The sequence below is a fragment of the Mytilus trossulus genome, chromosome 2, assembly GCF_036588685.1.
Source record: "Mytilus trossulus isolate FHL-02 chromosome 2, PNRI_Mtr1.1.1.hap1, whole genome shotgun sequence".
Lineage (NCBI taxonomy): Eukaryota > Metazoa > Mollusca > Bivalvia > Mytilida > Mytilidae > Mytilus > Mytilus trossulus.
In genome coordinates, this window is record NC_086374.1 from 97,140,769 (window position 1) to 97,155,942 (window position 15,174).

Consider the following 15,174-nt stretch of genomic DNA (forward strand, 5'->3'; position numbering starts at 1 on the left):
TTCTTTGCAAATTTATACACTCAAACATGTGATCTAGATCTGCACTACATTTCTTTTAAAATAAAACAATCGGATCGTTATGTTATGTCTATAGTATTTTAAAAGGGCATACGATACAGTTACAAGGAAAGTAATGACGTTGCTAACGTAATTTGTTATTTTCGCGACGTCAAACTGTGACATATCGGGAAAAGATGCACTTTTCGACTGATTTTTATCATTCAAACTGATTTAATTTGAAAACGAGTTCATGGACCCCTATTTTTCAAAACGGCATTTGGTTTCATTTTGCAGGGAGATTATATGACCCAAATTTTATAAAACTGTAAATAGAGGATTTTTTTTAATTGTGATAAACATGTAGTTAAAAATTACTTTGTTCCCTCAATTCATGAACATTTGATAAATATGATTCTCTTATGGTTGGGGCCTGTTATCTATTTCTCGCATGAATAGATAATTCTCGTATCACACTGTCCGGAGTGTGATACGAAAAAGTGATACGAAAAATGCGTTAATTTGATTGGCCAACGAAACCTCCTGAAACGATATTGCGGCATTTTCATTGGCTATTCTTTAGGTCATTGTTGACAGTTAAAGGTCACAATGATGTACATTTCCTCCATTGCAACGGAGATAAGCGATTTCTTCAATAATATAGAAAATACGCACACTTTTCACCTTATTATATATTCTTATTAAAATATTATTACATTCTGAAGCGTACAAAATGTTTAAAAAAGTCTTATGTTGAAGATTGACGACGAACAGGACATATGACGTCACAATGCAGTTATGTTCAAGCGACTGGGTCGACGTTTCGCGGATTTTTTTTATTAAGCCCAAAAAGCATGTTTACCATAAGAGAAATAGGTTTCACAACTCGGGAGAATTAGATATCGTTTGATATCAACTCTCTTTATTTAATTTAAATAGTAATAACAAACTCGCCACAGGCTCGTTTATTATTATATTGAAATTAAATAACTCGAGTTGATATCAAGCGATATCTAATTCTCACTCGTTATGAAACCTATAAGTCATTTCTGAATACAAAAATGCATATTTTTTAAAGATATTTATAAAATACAGAAATTACCGATTATTTAACAAAAAACAGTTTGTTTTTATCTTTTATAACAAAAAAGTTATGTCTTTCTTTCGAACAAGACATTACGGCCACAAATCTGAAATTCGAGCAAATATACAAAATTTCGACCTCATTTTACGCAAAAAGTAGCACATGAAGGTATATTTTTTATTACATATTTGATTTAATCAGGTAAAAAATAGCCTATAGGCAAATTTACATGAACTTGTAAATACAGGATCAAAACTGTATCGTATGCCCTTAACGTTTTAAGTTTTGATGTTCCTTTTACTAGTTGAACTCTTGACTGCTTTTTCATGTTTTCGAAAGAAGTATGAAACTTTACGTGTCTCTCCTATATCAATGTGACTAAGTCTAAAATTAATTATTTTTAATAAAACTAAACTCTTTTCTACAATGAAACTGTAACATGCTGGGTCATAGCACAGCTAAAAAGTTCAGAGTTGCAATAGAATATAAATCCCTTCAGCTTAATCGTAATAGTTGGTTATGCAGTTATGTATATAAGGTATTTCGTAACCAATCGAATATCATTATCTTACGAACGAAGTTCAAGGATCAAAGTTCATTTGGTTCAATTATTTCTGCTCGTTTCAATAAAAACATATCATTACGCCAAAAATTAGAAGCAAATTAATTGAAAATAAACCGAAATATTGATATTTTTCGAAATATGTTTCTCTTTCATTGTATAAAAACATATAAACTTGCAACTGGTATAGTAATATCCGAGTGTTACGCACCGAAGTACCCTCCCGGTCTTATTTCTGGTAAAACAATTTATCCTCCAATCAGTAGTTCAACTTGGTACAGCACTCAGGTACGATTTCTTTACCAACTGACAAAACCAAAGATTTAAATCATGCGAATGAAAAATCAAGTTTCCAATGACATTTTCAAGCTCAGTTTCGCCCCGTGCCATTTTCCCGCCAATGAACTCGAAGTCTCGTCTGTCAATAAAACTCTAGCGATTCCTGCAACAGTGATTGTATTAAATGCATTGATATAATCTGCTTCTAAAATACTTAAAAAGCAGGAAAACGACGAAATAGATCGTCAAGGTTGGTGGTCCGGAACGACAAATTATAACTAAATATTTTTGTAATAATTTCCGAACTGACAGATTAGCACCAAGCAGTAGTGAATACGTATAGCATTTCATGTCTTCGGTGACTTTTTATCAATTCTAGTTGAGTTACGGTTCAACAATATTTTCTAAATTCATAATTGAAAATCTTAAAAGCATGGAATTCTGGTGCCAATTTTCACAGTTGACTGATATTGAGTATTTCTAATTATTGAAATAAAAATATCAATACACAGAAATATATATTATTTCCAGATAAATGGCCATGCATTTATTTTTTCATACTTTATTTTCAATTTTTTTTATAAAATCATTTGCAATTTGAAGAATGGTTAATCTCTCTAACGTTCATGTTAAATATTGTTTTCTCGTTCAGAAAAAAATAAAGGGAAATAAGATTAATAAACATCAAACTTATTAAAAGGCACCGACGATTTTTTTTAACTCTTTCGATCACAAAGATTTATATGTTCTGTGTATAATTTTTTAATAAAATTAGGAATGTTGTTAAAGTCTTTTTGGTTCTTATCTATTACATGCATAGCCTTTATTTTGGAAAAAGAACCTAACACAATTTCCAATCTATAATATAGGTTTAATTTTGAAAAAAATGACACAATTTCCTTTGTTTAAACCTAGAGCTGAAAGAGTTGATGCATGAATGCCGTGATGACGTGATTTTGCAGTTTGTCGTCTGCTTGTACGCGAGGTTTCGAAGTTCTGTCGTTGTATTAGATGAGCAAACTACTCTTTGGTCGAAATTCAATAGGAGAATTGAACAAATCAAGGCTGTACTCAAGAGTAGTTTAAATCTCTTTGTAGGTTAACAAATATCGGCACATTTCTAACACAAGAACTCCAAATTTCTGTGTTGTTTGTTTTAGAGATTAAAGACTTTTTATAAATACTCCAACTGAAAGATTTTGTCAGAAATATATTTATCTTCGTCACGTAAAAATATCTTGTTTCTTTATTTTGCTCTTCAAAAAATCAAATTCATAGTTTAAAACCTCACACGTGTTTTGACTGAAAGCTGACTGTGTGTTCTATATACACTGTATATAATAAACGAGAGGCCCTATGTATATGCAGAATGATGCTGATTTGATTGATAGTGTTTTAATATACCTCAACAGAAACATATGTAAATATACCCAATATATATGTTTCTACGTGTTATAAAGAAGAACCCAGCTCCAACAAACCCCTTGGCCAATTTACTGTACAATAAGAACTTTTTGTAATCTGATAAATGTAATATAAATAACGTTTGTAACTTTTGCATTTTGCTTAAATTATAACCATTTTTGCAATATTGTGGATGTGTTTTTCATGGTCCGTGCTTAAGCATAATATAATTCCTTATAGGTCTAGATTCAGATTTTGGCTTTTAAACTACGCATGCTCGGTTTGGTCTTGCACATTCTTGCCATACGGGAGTCAGTTACGTAAGTCAGATATGTAATTCAAAATGCACCAAAGGTTCTTGTACTTAGGCCAGACTTTATAAATTCAATGGTTGAAGTCATGATCCGTTCTAATTTTCACAGACATTGCAGTTGACTGCTTCTATATACTATAGGCTTCTGAGGTCACCAGTATGCCTTGGGACACATTCAGGTTCTTGCATGTGTTTGAGAAGTTTCTCAGAAAGTAAGTTTTATATTTATCTCATTGCTTTCCTTTACATTCTAATATCGGCAACTGGACTTAGTAGCAAATTTATCAACAGTGCAGTAATGAACGATTTTTTTGCAATGACCAAAGTAAACTAACAGAATGTAAGTGCAGAAAAAAAGAATTTAAAAAAAAAACAAAAACAACTCCTACCCCACATCAATTTTGTTTCAGACAATTGGGCAGAGAACTGAATGAATCCAAAAAAAATCCATGATATTCAATATGAGCACACCAAACGGGTCTCTATACCCCTAAATCAATAAGTGTATGGAGCCTAACAGAAAAGGAGTAGATCCAGTAAGAGCCTTTTTTGGCCTCAAAATCATTGCAGTTTTATAAAATTGATAAAATGAAAACTTTTAGTTATTAATTGAACAGTAGAGTGCTTCTGCTAAATAAATGTGGGCTATTTTTGACTATACAATAAACATATATCGGGTACTGGCACCTTAAAGTCATTCTAAATTACTGAATTCTTCACAATTTTAGCATTTTAGTTAAATTTAAAACGGTTTTCGTGTAAAACGAAAGTGGCCGCATTCGTGTTCATCCTTAATATTGAAATGGAAGTTGTATTATGATAATACATAACATATATAAAGGTCGAGGATGAACACGGATGCGGCCACTTTTATTTTTGACAAAAAACATCCGAAAAGTGACATTTTTCGGCATATTTGGTTGATTTTTCATATATGAGCTTGAATCGGATCGTTTTTAATGACTAAATCAGTTCAAATCTTTCACATAAACTAATTGATTCAAATGAAATAGACACTTAAGTGTTTGAAAAGTGGTCAAAATCTTTTGTTAGATGAATTTGAAATTTGAGACCAAAATCGGTCCTTACCGGACCTACTCCTTTGCTAGCCAATTCCTAAATTTGTTTGCTTAATAGATAACATATCTGCAAATGGTGGGTATAACATATCAATCTGGTCGATTGGAAAACGCTATAGATATCAATTTTCTACATTGTATGTAAATTTCATACAGGTCTGAGTTTTCTCTATACTTATGTTAAAAAGATAAATCATACATGTGTCTCCTTTTTCATACACAGAGATGATCTTCAATTCCGTTTGAAAATTTTAGAAATCACAACCCCTGGGTTATGCATACAAAAGAACAAACAGGGGTAGAACCCATGCGTTAATACCTGGTTCTATAGAAATAGAAAGTTCCATTTCATTAACTTATTCTCAATGCTTGGTAGTTATTTACCTTTAAAGTGCACTCTTGTTCCTATAAATATTAAAATATGATACTACATGATGAACTTAATCAAATATTTACACGGATTGAAAAGGGGAAATAAGACCACCAAGATTCGTAAAGCAAGGTTAAATAAACGGGAGAGTTGAGAATGACGCTAGAAAATTACTGTATTGTATAGACGATAAATACCAAGCCATGCGGGGCATATAAAATTATTAGGTATGAATACAGATTACCAATGTTACACAAAAGATACCCGCCGACATATGAGTCGCTAAGTAGTGAATAAAAAAGATCATTTTCCGTTACAAATTGATTTGGCTAATCGATATTGTTTCCTTTTGACATACCCGCATATTTCAATTTAGTTTTAGGCATGTACACTTAGTACACAAGCTGACACTTCATTTGAGGGGGAATATTACTGTGTTTCTTTGTTTACTGGAAAAAAATATTCAACAATAACTTTAATCATTTTATACTTTTTGAAATAGCTTTTTGGGAGTTCAAGATTCAAGATTCTTTATTTCGTTAAAAAACCCCAGATATAATGGTATAAAGAAAGATATTTTTACATATAATAACAAACAGTTTCAATAATTTAAATGTTAATTAAAATTTAAGATTCAAACATGCAAACAGGCAAAGAAAAATACGAACATTATTTGTTTTCCAGAAAAGCATATAATCTCCAAAATTACAATACCGATAAAATATGGGAACAAATAATCTACTACTTAAATTTGAAATACGTATAAATCTTTAATAGACATACATAGTAATATACAGAATTCGAAGAAAACATTCTCAATTTTATTTTAGTACAATTGCTATATTTAAATTTTCAAAGAATCTTAACCGTCTGTATGATGAACTCACAATTTAAAAAAAAAATCAGTTTTACTAAAGTTAAAAAGACCGAATTTAAGTCGTCTGACATGATTACTTTTCGACATTCAAGATTAGTAAATATTTAAATAATTTATAAAAGCCTTACTTGAAACAAGTAAAATCAAATGTTTCATGTTTATTTTATTAATTCAAGAACACCCTTTGGCGTTTTGTAAAATTGAAACAAATATTTAAATAAGTAAATGGAAAAAGAAATCTCGGATGGAACCAAATTTCCGGGTAAATACTCGTATCCTTTCATATACAAGGTTAATGTTCAACCGGAGAATTGATATTTAAAATTAAGATTTCGAAATAGCTTTATTGAAATCGTAAGATAAAGTGAAAAAAAACTTTCTATTAACTTTACAAATCATTTATAACCTTTCAATAGATGATAATTTGTTATATTTTCTGATTCATAAGCAGTTGTTTGTAAAACGTGCTTTTTGCAATTTATACAATTGTCAAGTAAATACTCAACAAAATCACATCTTGTGGTAAAATACATAAAATGAGAACAGATTCCACATGCGTTAATGAATTTTTAAGGATTTTTTTTTCTATTTTTGACTTATTTAAAAGCATACTTTGGATTGAAGAACGACCAACTTTAGACCAATAGAGTAAAGTTTGCCTGATTCTCTCTTTAAAATATCTATTCCTATTTAGAATAGTACAACTGGACCTCACAAGCCCTCGATGTGGAAACACCGACACAGTGAAATACACTTACGTATATATTTGACTTGATAATCCTTTATAGTAATTAAAGGCTACCGCGGATTCAGACTGGGCGCCCCCTTAAAAATGTTATTTAAAAGTAAAATATCAGGTTTGTTTTTGGTTTTTTTTGGAGGGGGGTCAAAATATTGTCTTCCATGCAACTACCAATTCTGAGGACCTCCTCAACATCTTAGACTATTCCTAGATCCGTGACTCTAAGGTGCTATCTAGAAAAAAAACTAATACTAAATGCCCCCCCCCCCCCTAAATGTCAACATTTGAATAATTTACATAACGAGCAAAGTTAAAAGTCAAGATAATACCAACATATCTATATATATGTCAATACAAAAAAAGAAGATGTGGTATAATTGCCAACGAGACAACTGTCCAAAAGAGACCAAGTGATACACTAAATTAACAACTATAGGTCACTGTTCGACTTCAATAATGAGCAAAGCTCATACCGCACATAGTCAGCTATAAATTCGTTTACAAAAAGGAAAGTAAATTCTCACCTGAAATAATCATCCTTACAGAAAATGTTCCCTCCTCTTGCAAAGCAGGTGAGCTCTGAATCCAGCTGAATTTTACAGTCTGAGCACTTTAAGCATGATACATGCCATTGTTTATCTACAGCTAGTAAGTAGTACCTATCTAGTATACGAATTCCACATCCAGCACAAAAACTTTGACTTTCAAACTTATTTAGGACTGGCATAGTCTGCAATAAAGAAACACATAATAATCACTTATACTATGGTATTAAGAAAGACAGATTAAAGGTAGGAGAAGGCAAATAATTTGGTTTAGCAACATGCTATGTAAATACCCGCTATAGATTGTCATTTCAATTCAATATCAAAATTGTGTGCTTATGTTTTTGCCAGCTATGATTAAATGAAAAAAAAAACCTTCTCACACGAAATCGATAAGAATATATCTAAACAAAAAATAGTTCTGAGAAATGTAATATATTGTTTATTCTCAAATTTTGAATAACTGGGTGATTGTTTGTAGCTGTAAAAATGGTCTGCATTGGTAGAAAATTTAATAACACTTTGATGAAAAAGTTTAGAGATAATTTATAAACAGAAAAAATATATTGAAGACATTGCTCTACTGAGAAAAACGGATCTTTGGAAAAATCTGTGACATTCCCTGAAGACATTTTTTTTCTGTCAGACGATTTGCTTAATTAAGCTTTCTGACATTTTCAGTACGGGTATCATCGGCGTGACAAATTCTCGAGATTGTCAACTCTATAAAAATCGTTTGTACAATTGGACCAAGATTTATTTTTATTATTTAGAACGTATGCTTAAAGCAATTAACCAAAAGTACTTGGTAATTAAAATAACTGTAGTATGTTATTAGAGACACGTGACCCATCTTTACTTAATTTTCGAGTAAATAATCGGATACTACCGGCATTCGGTCGAATCAAACGCATCTGCTTACTATCAAATTAAAATGTTATTGTAGTCGCATGAATGTGACCAGTGTAATTAAAAAATTGGGTTGAAGACATGCAATCATAAAAATTGAATACATTTTGTTACGCCCATTACGTTGGCTAAAACGCCTGTCTGATTAATGTTTTATTTGTGTCCCATAGTTTCAGGTTAAACTTCCATCTCCGTGTAGTATTAATAAAGTGTAAACAAATTTTATTGTCGAAAACATTGGCAATAGGATCAGACACCGTGTATATTTCACAAAAACACAACTTGTAAGTATACTATTGGTATACCCATTGAGGTACTACGTTGTCAATGTTGTATTTTATCGTGTAACAAAGTAAATATATAATAGATATAAGAAGATGTGGTATGAATGCCAATGTGACAACTCTCCATCCAAGTCATCTTTTGTAAAATTAACCCATTATATAAATATGTAGTGTTGTTAATTTCTGTGTCATTTTGGTATCTTGTGGAGAGTTGTTTTATTGGCAATCATACCACATCTTCTTTTTTTATATAATCGAGAGAGAAAAATCTGGGCATATATATATTTATAAGTACGTCTGGGTTGATGTTTAGACGAGTTGTATATATATATTTATATATTTGCTACACTTGAATTCCGTTCAATAACTTAAATTTCTCAAAACATGTCGAATCTTACATAAATAGATTCACAACGATTTGAGAAAAACATAAATTTTATCTGCAATCTGCTCCCCTTAATTTCAGGCGTCACTTTCGATCGGTTTCTGACACAATCACCAACTTTCGATAAGCATCTTACACGAGTGATAAATGCCGATGTATTTCGATGGTGACACTTTCCTGATAAGCAAAAACACCCAGGATACAGAGAACTATTTTAAATGCAAAATTCTTTCCGTGAAAGCAACATAAAAAATAAACATGCATAAAACTGTTCTGGGTTTTATCAGGCTACTTAGCAATGGATTTTATGTAAAAGAATGTGTCAGGATTAATTTTTGTTACAGACTCTCCGAACATCTGGTTTAAAAAATGCACATTTAAAGTTAAAAACAAAACAGAATATAATATCTGAAAATTTCAAATAACAAAAAAATCATGTTACATAATTATTATCCAATAGCTGGGATATCTCCATTTTGTTTCTTTAATTGAAAGATAATTTTATTTGAAATAAATATGCAAAGGTCAAACCAAAATAAGTCGACAGAATGGTTTAGTAATATAAGCTTATCCAACTTGCTTAAATTTGAAAAAGTGACGAAACACAAGTTTGTAAAACTGATTAAGTCTCCTCCGGTACACAAACTGTAGCCGAGATAAATATTTATATAGTATGCATATATACTTGTGACTTGGATGGAGAGTTGTCTCATTGACATCAATACCACATTATCTTATTTCTATATACAACACAATACAATACAATGCAATTTATCTGGTTTCATTTCTTTTTTTTATATAGAAATTATGAAAATATATATCTAATTTTTTTATCATAATGTGTTGTTGTAATTTTGATGTGTGTGTGTGTTCGGGTGTTTGTATTTTATATATATATATCTATTGTCTAGATTGAAATGCATATATTTTTGTGAAAATACTATATGCTCTCCCGGAGTCCTAATTTGGTGAATTCTATTTTATTATAAATCATAAAAAGTTTTTTGGAAAAACATCAACTGAAACTTAAAAATGTATTTTGTGATTCTCAAAAAATAAAATAAAAGTGACAGTGTTCATTAAAATATATTCTTATATTTTTTTTTATAAAATTGACCATCAATAAAACTTAATAAGCATCGAATTGTCTCCACAGAAAAATAGCAAAACATAGAATACATGTATATGAGAATTGAACTGAGAATGTATATGCAAAGTTTTGTATTTTAACCTTATTTCGATGTTTGTTGAGTTTATAGAACGAAATGTGACTTATTATTGTCTTTTTCTCAAATTATCACTTAAATATTGAGATAGAGGAAATATTGAATAGATCCCGCTTTGAAATTTCTCTTTATTTCATTTTAACAGTGGACAGAAAAGGGTCAGGAAATGTTACAAATTATTAATATCAGGAAATCCACTTTATTATCGGTTAATTTGCGGTTAGATTAATCTCGTTTACACCAATTATTAGCGAGTTTGTACAACACGAAACATGCCGCCAGATTATCATAGTCACACATATTTATTCCTCAATTTTTTGACCATCTTGTAATTCAATTTGTAACATTTCTGTCTACTTTTCATCTGTAATTTGTATCATTTAATTCTCATAAAACAACTAACAAATTATGGCAATCGTTAATTTCAAAGCAGTCTTCAAGATTGTAATCAGATATATACTATCTCTTGCACGAAAATAGTTGACAACTTTTAATTTTTCACATAAAGATATTTTAAAACGTATATTTTATTTAGTTCAAATCTATATTTGAAAGAAATATTCAATTGAAATGAATTCTTCAAATTTTGGTTTTTAGAAAAACGAAGGATTAAATCTTTAAAAAAAATATTAACATCATTATAATATTATTAAATGATGCATATAGGAATACTAATAGTATAAATACTATTATACTAAATACACTCCTTTTGTTTAGATGAGATGATGCTCTTTAACAAAACTTTGAAAATTGTTATATGTTCTTGTATTTTTTTTATCAAATATTTCAACAAATAGTCTTTGACTCTGCAAATGCAGTCCAGAGCCGCGTTGTTCAATTTGTTATTTTCAAAGTTCATTTCACCATTTTCCTTGTTTGTTACAAACGCATTTATTTTCATACTTTTGAGGCTGATACTAATATCAGCATATAATAAACATTGCATTTTATTCATATCATTAAAAATATAAGGACAAGTCTTTTTGAGGGGAATTCCTTAAGGTTGTTAATGATATTGTCGTTCTTGACAGACACTCTGTATGCCTATAATTTGATACCTTCCATGCTTTATTGTCAAAGAACAAATTGCATTTTAATAAAATAATAATAAGAAAAATAAAATTTACTTACCCTGCTTCCAGCATGATGATCAAAGTGTGAATCAGTGCCATAGTAATGAGAGGTCTCAAATCCCCCCTCTGATAGGGAGAGGTTAGATTTCTCTACCATTCCCTCTTCTTTCATGTATACATTCACTAAAATCGGTCACTTTTCACTGATTGAATTTAACCTTAGTGTCCTAGTGCATGTCCACGCGTGAAAATAACATAAATGTCGTCTTTAAAAAAATACTTTTCGCTTCTTAAAAGATTTTTGTTTTGTAAAAGATATTTCCAAACACCTTTAAATATTAATATTTACTTAAGTTTTTGTTATGACAAAAAATTTAAATCTGCAAAGTAAAACTGTCCTAATGCGATAGTCTAACGTTCTGTTTATTCTCAGATTGTAGCACTATTACGCCTCAAGCGAAATTTCTCTGATAATAAAATAGGCGGAGTCTGATTGAAGAATGTAGATTTCAACACTTGTAACAGATATTTGGCTGACAGTTTGAGAATAATCCGACTTCATCGAATTTTCATTGGACAACTAATCAATCATTTTTCTAAAACAAGGAGGAGCGTACATTCATAATTATACTTTCGGAATACACATTTTGGATGAATTTAAAAGTATCCATTATTTTACTACAATTTACGTGTATTTTTCTTTATATTTTATTTAATTTTGACAAACTTCACGTAATCCAGATTTGGAAATATTATCTCTTTATGGAAACAGCGGGTATAATACGTCCGTCATTGAATAAATTGTGAGATATTCTCTTTGAACGGCTGGACATTTCTTCCATCACATAATAGGAAAGTAAATCTTAAAATCGTCTTTAATATATGATCTTAAATTTTGTATGTTTTTATTAGCCGATTAATCTTAATTCTCCGTTTGTTTCATGCATAACGCTTTTTCTAAGATATCAACAGATACACTGTATATTATATAAATAAATATTTTGAAAAGATAATTGACTTTACAAATAAAAATTATGGAAACAAATCATTGTGTTTTTTTAAAGGTTTGACTGTAGGTCTGCAACACAGTCTATAACTTGAAAGATGCACAAGAAAGACACAATGTTATATTTATATCGTACAAGTGTGCTTATTTTGTTATTGTGTAAGAATATGAAGACCACATGCTACACAAGTTGTGTACATGTTTTATATGTGTCCCATGTGTATATACAGAAGTATATTTGTTTGTAAATATTGACAAACATCTACATTGAACGGTACACAATAATCATAAGGTGGAAACTTGAAGAGGTGTGATAGCCATTATTTCTATATAGACTAAACTGAAGTGCTGAGAATCTGACATAAGGCCATTAGTTTTTCAATATGTAAAAATGTAATTTTTATATTTTCTGATCATTTGCATGTATTCGGTAGGGGTCTAGCTTTCTATTGCCAGAAACTATCTATTTTATCCTTGGAATTCTCACAGTTTACTATTTCATAAAATAGATGCGAACGATACTAAAGTTACAATAGTAACATTCAAACTCATAATCCAAAAATAAACTATAAACAACGCAAAAGTTAGAAAAAGAAAAAGACAAACAGACAAAAAAAAAGAGTACTCAAAACACAACATAGAAACTAAAGACGGAGCAACACGAACCTTACAAAAAAATGGACGTGATCTGTAGGTGCTCCGAAAGGGTAGGCAAATCTTGCTCCGCGTGAAGAACCCATCCTGTCGAGTTCCATACAAAGAGGGAGCTAGTTAGAATTGTTCTGACAAAAAATCCTCGAAATGCCTTTACTATCGTTAAATTTGTAAGTAAGTTTTTGGATCTAACCAAGACCAGACTTTAATATTGCTTGCATAGTGTCCCAGGCATTCCCTTAAGATCATCGAGAAACCGATTGGCTGGTTTCCGTACAATATATATCTGTAGAAAATGTGTATGTGAAAAAATTGTTAGACGGGTTTAACATATCTTTAGTAGCGCAAATATACAGCTCTAAAAGCTCTAAATACACAATGAAACACTACCAAACATATACGAAAGTCAGACTCATGTGTAGATATACAGATTACAACACTGCATTAGACGACTTTCGAGTTCATCCGTCACCGGCAAAAACTCGTCAATTATGCACGCCTTTATGACGTCATTTACCAGATAGAGGGGCTCGCCTGTATCCCTGCACTATTTACGTTCATCAAGCGTCTTAGTGATCGTCTTTGTGCAGGATAAACTAGAAATAATGGTTGCTCTGTAGGTACTTACTGACAATTCCCTAATGACATCAGTGTTGATTGTCAATTTTGAGAATTGAATTTGCCGAATAATTCGTACAATATAGAATTACAGTTTTCCAACCACTCGCTCAACATTGGAAGGAAAGTGACGACGCCCCTAAACGCACAAATGACGGTGATAAAGGCGCGTATAATTGACGAGTTTTTTCCGGTGACGGATGAACTCGAAAGTGGTCTTACAATATTCTCCTCTCGAGACAGTTTTTAAAAAAATTTCTAAAATGCGAGGCTTGCCGAATTTTTTTTAAATATTTAGGTTTTTTAACTGTCTAAAACACGATATTTATTTCTCTTATGATTTTTAGGCGATATCTCAAATAAATTTTATCCTTCCTTTATAGAGATTTGCAATAAGTTGTGTTCTACCAGGCATTATCTTCTTTTTCATAACATACCATAGGGAAATTCAGAAAAAATAGAATTAAAAAAAAGACAATGAGCACTTTTATAAACACCCTCGGTAGTAGTAGGAATATTAATAGATTGGCACTTTCCCTGTAGATCCATGACAGTCATCTTAACATAAAAATACCCCTTGATCTATACAGAATGACACCAACTATTTTTTTTCCACCTTGAAAGAAATGAGAATTGTGCACGTGTAAATAATAATGTGTGGTCCGTCATTGTTCTGTGTGATGATTGTTTTCTTGGTTTATAAACAAACGTCATGTATTATGGTTTTGTTTGCTTGTTCTAACGACACCCTTCATTGTACCAAAAGACATATTTTTGTTTTGTTCAAGAACAGACACACAAAATATTTACACGATCGCAAAGAAAAAAAATATACTTCTGCTGCATTGCATAAATCCTCGTGCGGCACGTGTGAGGTAATTTTTCGTGTTGCTACAATTCTTGCAATATTTAATCAAACTTTTGGATATATTCTCTATGTTTATATATCATTGGCTCTCAACGTAAACAAACATCAATCATGCACTTGTTCACACTATTGTAATACTGTTAGTATTTGGATACATCTGAAGTTAATCACGTGATATTGATACAAATTAGATACAGAGATTTGATATGATTGACAGCTTCCAAAATGCATTTCTGATTAAGTCGAAAATCAACTGCTATAGGTACGCCCTGTTCGACTATCTGAGTGGTCATCCAAATACTAGTAAACTGTACATAGTATTAAAAAAAAAGGATAATATATAAAAATGAAAGAAAGTAGCTAAGAGCCTCCTTATGGTGCTTTAGTACCATTCGCACATTCGTAAGTACTATATCTTGTTTCCGAGAATTTTTTTGTCTATAAAAGTCATTCTGTGAAATCACATTTCAAGTGTTTACCAGAAAACATGCGTGTTGTATTAATCAAAACTCAATAAAACAAAAGTGAAAATGTAATGGGTTTACAAAACAAAAAGAAAGTAAAACAACCAATAGATAAAAAAAATAAATATACAGTGACCAAAAAATATTACGTAAACAATAGCCTCTTCAGCAAAAAACAAAGAGAAATCCTGAATACCATCATCGATCTTTTCATATTTCTGTAATCCTGAAAGTCATACTACATAAAAACCATTAAAATGTGGGCAACATATCTACAAGCATTGACCACTGACGTTGCTATTCATGACAGGTCACAGTTAGACTGACTACGCATTACTAGTATTTCATTCAACAGTCTCTATAGATCTATATGAAAAGCAGGTAACTGTTTGTATTTGTCTGTTCCTGATGTGGGGTTTTTGTGCAATAATATGC

General features: G+C 30.9%; 1 protein-coding gene across 2 annotated transcripts in view; it reads right to left on the reverse strand.

Annotated features, from left to right (window-relative positions):
* Positions 1 to 11,730, reverse strand: part of LOC134708471 (LIM/homeobox protein Lhx9-like) — a 37,477-nt gene extending 25,747 nt beyond the window's left edge. The window contains exons 1-2 of one of the 2 annotated variants that reach the window (XM_063569029.1): positions 11,188 to 11,730; positions 7,232 to 7,437 (exon numbers count right to left, since the gene is read on the reverse strand). In XM_063569029.1, coding sequence (XP_063425099.1) covers positions 7,232 to 7,437; positions 11,188 to 11,301 — 320 coding nt within the window. In that variant the 5' untranslated portion in view covers positions 11,302 to 11,730. The remainder of the gene's footprint in view (positions 1 to 7,231; positions 7,438 to 11,187) is intronic. The other variant, XM_063569028.1, reaches the window with a different exon arrangement.
* Positions 11,731 to 15,174: the final 3,444 nt, after the last annotated feature.